This window comes from Colobus angolensis, unplaced genomic scaffold (assembly GCF_000951035.1).
Source record: "Colobus angolensis palliatus isolate OR3802 unplaced genomic scaffold, Cang.pa_1.0 Scaffold76, whole genome shotgun sequence".
Classification (NCBI taxonomy): Eukaryota; Metazoa; Chordata; class Mammalia; order Primates; family Cercopithecidae; genus Colobus; species Colobus angolensis.
The window spans coordinates 1,374,982-1,381,296 of NW_012121376.1; the positions used below are offsets into that span (position 1 = coordinate 1,374,982).

Below are 6,315 nucleotides of genomic sequence, written 5' to 3' on the forward strand. Positions count from 1 at the left end.
GGCCTCTCCAGTTCTCCCTGGGGCCTCCTGGAGACACCTGCATCGTAGAACAGCTCCGTGCCCAATGCCCCTGCCTTCCTGGGCAGAGCTGTGCTGGGCCTTAGCATTGTCGCCGGGCTGAGGCTGCAGCTGTCTGGGAGCACCTACCAGTTGTGCACAACAGTGTGGTCACCTCCTGGTGATACCGTGCGGTGGGACCTGGCATCCCCAGAGCTGGCGAAAGGCTGTCTGTGGATTTGCTCTCAAGGGAGAGATGTGCCCAGCAGGAAGCCCTTGGGGGCCCCGGGTTCCTCGCCCCTCCGTCATTTGGGTCAAATAGTTCAGAGTTAGTTGCTTGCTGCTGTCAGATCCATGGAGACCATCCTGGAGCCGGGACTCGGTCCACATCAGCCTCGTGGGCAAAGGCAGAGAGCAGCTGGCCTGCAGCCACAGCGAGTCTGCCCAGAGCCCACGTGACAGGCGTGGGGGGTGCCGGGGTTCTGGCAGCAGGTCCCTTATCCACACTCACAGCCAGGCACCCCGGGTTCACCTGGGCGGACTCCAGGCCTGTGCCAGTCACTCTGTGGGTCACAGGTTTGCCTGTGGAGGTCCCGGGTCCTTGGGCTCCTTGCCACCACTGCCGCTGCCACCTCCTGTTGTGACAACACGGATGCTTTTCTTCCAAATGCCGGCCCCGTCCGCCCTCCTCCCTCCCAGGGGCCAGTGAGGCCCAGCCAGCTGGAGCATCATAGACAATGACGGGGTCATGTCACCCGAGCCGCCCGCCCGGGGCCAGTGGAGTCCCTCCTGGGGGGTCCACATGCCGGGGGTGACTGCTCTGCGAGGCCACACTGTGCATCCTGGGCTGGCCCCTACTCTGAAGGCGCAGGCCGGTGTGGTCACAGCTCGGGGCTCTGTGCTGATCTGCCATCCCCTGGTCCCAGGTCACCTGAAGGGACCTTGTTAGTGTCCATTCTGAAGGCTGAGCCTGAGAACCAGCTGGGCCTGGAGAGTCCTCAGTGTGACCTGACCACAGGTCACTGCTCCTAGGACCCCTCCACTGGCTGATGCCAGGTAGACCCCAGCACCCACAGCCCTCCACTAATGGGGTCCTCAACACCTTCCCTTCTGGGCCATTGGGGGAGGAGGGAAAGGTGCTGTGAGAAAGACCACAGCCACGGACAGGGTGTTAGCCCTGGGGCCAGGCCGATGGAGTCGCTCGTCCTGGCAGAGTGGCCTTCGGGTGGAGCCTGGCCAGTGCCTGCCAGTGATGTGGCAGCAAGGTCAGAAGGCGCACACCAGCCCTCACAGGCTGTTGCCACTGCTGGGTCCTATGGCTCTGCCCCCATCTTCTCCTGGCGCCCCGGGATCCTCCTCTGCCCACCTCAGGCTGGGCCCTTGACCCCTGCAGCGCTCTGCTCCCCGCAGGACCCCTTCCCACCTGGAGACCCAACTGCTGGCACCCAGCCCACAGGCCTACCCCAGCCGTCCGATCAGCCCACAGGCCCACCCCAGTCATCAGATTAGCCCACAGGCCCACCCCAGCCATCCGACCAGTTGCCCTGCCTGGTGTCTGGCTTCTCTGCCAGCAGAGCACAGGCCCTGCCCTGGGTTCCCAAACCTGAATGCCTTCCTCACTGCAGGCCCTTGAGCCATGTGCGGTGGGCAGCCCTGGCTGCCATGCTCGCCGTACGCTGTCACGTCCCAGTGGGTCCTCCGTGCTGTGTTCGTTGAGAGAACTGGTGCCTGGCAAGTACCAGGTGTGCAGAGGATGCGGCGGTCACCCAGAGGAGCACCGAGGCCATACACATCCCCCAGTGCAGCGGCTGCTGCGGCCACAGAGTGGGAAGCAGGAGAGGTCAGGCCGATCCGCAAGACCCTTGGCCTTTCCTGACCAAATCCCCAAGCGTCTGCCTGTCTACGGGATCATCCCTTCCCCTCCTACCTCTCTTTTTAAAAGTCAGTCCTGACTCGCAGGCCCCTGCGTGCACCCCACATGCCCAGTGCCTGGCACTCAGTGCTGGCTCAGTGAGGAGGAAGTGGTGCAGGGCGATGGCTGGCTCTGCTGTGGTGCCCCCAGGGTGAGGTCTCCCTCAGAACACAGCCGTTAGAGAGGAATCTGCACGCATCAGCCGGGTCTTGATTAAACAGCTTATTTGACTTGTGTCCCAGCCGTTAAGTCATGTCATGTGTCTTGACTGAGATGCTTCCCCATTACCTGCCAGCATCTTCCTGCAGAGTGCAGCCGTTCCTCCTGCTGTCCATGCACACGTGCTGTCTATCCGGGAGGCCACAACACTGCCCACTGTGGTGCCACTTTCGCGTCCACTGCTGCCCTGAGCCACGCTGAGCACGGCCCTTGGTTTCCAGCCATGGACTTGGGAATCTGCAGCCCAGGGCACATCAGTGGAATTTTATGGACTTCTAACCTCTCTCCTCCACTGAAAAGCAGAACATGGTCTGCTCTCCTGACCAGCTGTCCCTCCCAGACACATGCCACGTGCTAGGAAACAGTTTGCTTGTCAGATGGCTGATGCCCACAGGAGCTGCTCAGTCACTGGTGCCAGAGGCAAGCAGCTCGGCTGCACCTGCCCCAGGCCACCCTGGCTCAAGGCTTGAGGGATCCCTGCACACAGTGTGGCCCAGTCTCCTGGCTGCTGGAGCCCCTGGCACAGTCCTCAGATGAACCCCTTGGCCTGAAGCACCCCCTCTGGGAATATTAGAGGCATACCTCCCCTTCCCGAATCAGGGAGCCCGGGGGGCAGCAGAGAGAGAATTGTGGTTACTGTGAAATCCTCGCCCTTCTTGAGCGTGTGAATCTGCGTCAACTCCCTGGGTCTGTTTCTGTTTTCTGTGTTTTCTCTTGCCTTTCAGGTGTTGGTCCTGCTCTTCCCTGTGTCAGGGTTTCTATAGGGATTCTGAGCATTGTGGCTCTCCCTTCTCCCAGGGCAGGCCCTCCCTCCCATCCCCATCCCTCCCCTCCCATCCCCAGCAGAGTGGGGTGTTAAAAGGGGCTTTCCTCCATGAAATTAGTGGCTGTCCAGATGTGAGGCTGGCTAAGGTGTTTTAAAGACACTCACCTGCCCCACAAAGAAGAGGGATACATGAAAACGGGGTACGTGAGGCCTGCCAGCTACGCATCTCGGGGGTCCAGAGCGGGCAGCTTCACCTCCTCCCCAGGGTGTTTACAGGCCCAGGAGTCCTTCAGCATTCAGCCAGTGCCCTGCACCATGCTGAGTACCAGGGACACTGCTAGGCACAGGCAGACAAGGCCCCCCACAGCCCCCAGTTAGGGGCTCCGGGACACAGGCAGACGAGGCCCCTCACAGCCGCGGGTCCGGGGCTCCAGGACACACCTTTCCTCCTGTTCTCATTGCAGGGCATTGATTTCTGCCCTGGGCAGAACGTTTCAGGGGTCACGACTCACAACCTGGAAGACCACACGAAGCTGCCCCTGATCTTCCACCTGGGACGGGACCCGGGGGAGAGGTTCCCCTTGAGGTGAGTCAGTTCAGGGCCTCCTGACTGCTGGGGCAGTGCCAGCCGGACTCCCCCAAATGCAGGCTCCACAGGGACGGAGCCCCTCTGCACCCTGCCCGCCGCCTCCCCGTGCCCAGCCGGACTCCCCCAAACGCAGGCTCCACAGGGACGGAGCCCCTCTGCACCCTGCCCACCGCCTCCCCGTGCCTGTGTCTCCTCTTGCTGTTCGTGCCCACACGTGCTTGGTGGCCTGCCCTCCTCTCAGGGTGCCTGCTCCTGCCCACCCTGGTGGTCTCCCCACTTCTGTGCCACCGTCCACCCGGCCCCCAGTGATGTGTCCCCGACTCTGAACTGCCTTTGGGGATGGCTGAGGCCAGAGGGGAGGTGTCCAGGCCCTGGGGCCAGCAGGAGGAGTGGCAGAAAGCCACCAGCCCCAGCTCCACCCTCTGCTCTCCGGGCCTTGTCCTCACCCCTCCGAGGATGCCGGAGCCTGTGCCATTGCCTGCCAGCTTTCAGGGAAGCCCTCCCCTTACCCTGGGGAGTCTCGCGGGTCACGGTCGCCAGTGCCAAACCTACATGCCCTCTGGCAGCTCCTTAGGGGTGACACAGAGGCCCCAACACTTGGCTGGAGACCCCTCTCTGGCTTCCTTTTGTTTTTTGTCCAAAGCTGTCTCTTTGGGCTAGGCCTATCTGGAGGCTTCTCTACCCCACCCCAGCAGGATGAGCAGGCCCCAGTCCCTGCTGAGGTCTGGGGTTCGGGGCACGTGCGTTTCCGGCACTCCTGCCCTGTCGGGTTGGTCCTGGGCAGATCCAGGAGCGTCGGGGGAGTGGCTGGGCAGAGGCAGAGCCAGGCCTGAGCACAGCAGTTGCTCTCTGCCCAGGCGGTTCTCTGCTTACCAGTGGGCCTGGGTTTGCGTAGGGCCAGCGGGAGGCAGCAGAGAGCAGTACAGGACCGAGGGTGGCAGCACCACTGCCAAGGTCGCTGGAGGCTCCTGCACCCTCTGGACGGGGCAACCGCCTTGCCACGGGGCTGAGCCTGCGCTGAGGTTCCTGGGCTGGAGCCCCTCCCATGCCCTCAGGGACCATTTGGGCACTTCCTCAGCAGCACCTCTCCTCCACCGTGCGTTCAGCTCAGAGGCCCAGGATGGTGACTGCGGGAAGGCAGCACGGAGCCTGGAGTGGACAGGGCTACCCACACCTCCCAGCTTGGCCTGAAGGGAAGTAGGGCCTTTGCTTTGTGATTAAGGCACGGGTGGAGCGGGGTCGTCCTGGAGCAGGTGGCCCTGGGCCCAAGGCCAAGTGCCGCCGTGAGTCCAGAGGGAGGAGACACAGACACGGGTGAAGGGCACAGGGGACGAGGCGGGGACTGGACGGAGCGCCACCAGCCTGGGCTCACCTGGGGCCACTGGAGCTGGAAGAGGCAGGAAGGAGCCCCAGTTCCTCCAGGGGTGCGCGGCCCTGAGGCCCTTGGTTTCAGCCCGGCCTCTGGACAGCAAGGGGTCAACGTCTGCAGTTTACTGTTTTAAGCCCATCTCATGGCCATTTGTTGTGGGGGTGCGGGCACTCGCAGAGACAGAAGCCCCCGGGGACTCATGATCACCACAAACCATGGGGAGCCTGGAGCCTGGGGCTTTGTGGAGCTAGAGGGACCGTCTGGGAGCCCCGGTGCCCGCAGAAGTCACTGAGGAGCCAACAGCCCCCTGGCTGGAAGCGCCATCCCAGGGGGACCACAGGGAGCAGAGGGCAGGCCCCAGTTACACAGAACAAGCTGCTGGCCACACCGGTGCCCACCACACCCCCCACAGGCTGGTCGCTCCAGGGACCACCCGAGGTGAAAGCCTCGATGGCAGTGCCCCCTCGCGTCCACTGGGTGTGATTGGCATCCACAGGGGGGTCCTCGGGGCCGCTGCTCCCCAACTTGCATTTGCTGGAGCCCCTCCAGCCAGGCCAGAGCAGACAGCCCCACCCCCCACCACAGCCACCCAGCCCCGCCCTCACAGGTTATTTTAAAGCAAACCCAGGCAGCAGGCACAACTTCCCCGAGGGGGTTACAAGGAGGCAGCTGTCAGCCATGCCTTTGAGAACCACTATCCCTGAGGTCAGATACCCATGACACAGCCTCATTCACCCTGGGGTGCTTCTCAGACACAGACACACATGTTGCTTTTCTGGGAGCCTCTGTAAATAAGATGGGTGGCTGGGCGCTGTGGCTCACGGCTGTAATCCCAGCACTTTGGGAGGCTGAGGTGGGTCGATCACCTGAGGTCAGGAGTTTGAGACCAGCCTGGCCAACATGGTGAAATCCCGTCTCTACCAAAAATACAAAAAATTAGCTGGATGTGGTGGGTGCCGGTAATCCCCGCTACTTGAGAAGATGAGACAGAATAATTGCTTGCACTCAGGAGGCAGAGGTTGCAGTGAGCCGGGATCGCACCATTGTACTCCAGCCTGGGTGACACAGCAAGACTCTGTATCAAAAAAAAAAAAGACAGGGCCAGGCACGATCACTCACACCTGTGATCCCAGCACTTTGGGAGGCCGAGGTAGGAGGATCACTTGAGCCCAGGAGTTTGAGACCAGCCTGGGCAACATAGCAAGACCTCACTGATACAGAAAGTAAAATATTAAGGCCGGGCATAGTGGCTCATGCCTGTAATCCCAGCACTTTGGGAGGCTAGGCAGGCGGATCACGAGGTCAGGAGCTCGAGACCAGCCTGACCAACATGGTGAAACGCTGTCTCTACTAAAAATACAAAAAAGCCAGGTGCGGTGGCAGGTGCCTATAGTCCCAGCTACTTGGGAGGCTGAGGCACTAGAATGGTGTGAACCCAGGAGGGAGAGCTTGCAGTGAGCCGA

At 61.9% G+C, this 6,315-nt stretch overlaps 1 protein-coding gene across 1 annotated transcript in view; it reads left to right on the plus strand.

Moving 5' to 3' along the window:
- Positions 1 to 6,315, plus strand: part of GALNS (galactosamine (N-acetyl)-6-sulfatase) — a 35,511-nt gene that overhangs the window by 19,813 nt on the left and 9,383 nt on the right. Inside the window, exon 11 of the mRNA XM_011928076.1 lies at positions 3,359 to 3,480. Within this exon, the coding sequence (XP_011783466.1) occupies positions 3,359 to 3,480 (122 nt within the window). The remainder of the gene's footprint in view (positions 1 to 3,358; positions 3,481 to 6,315) is intronic.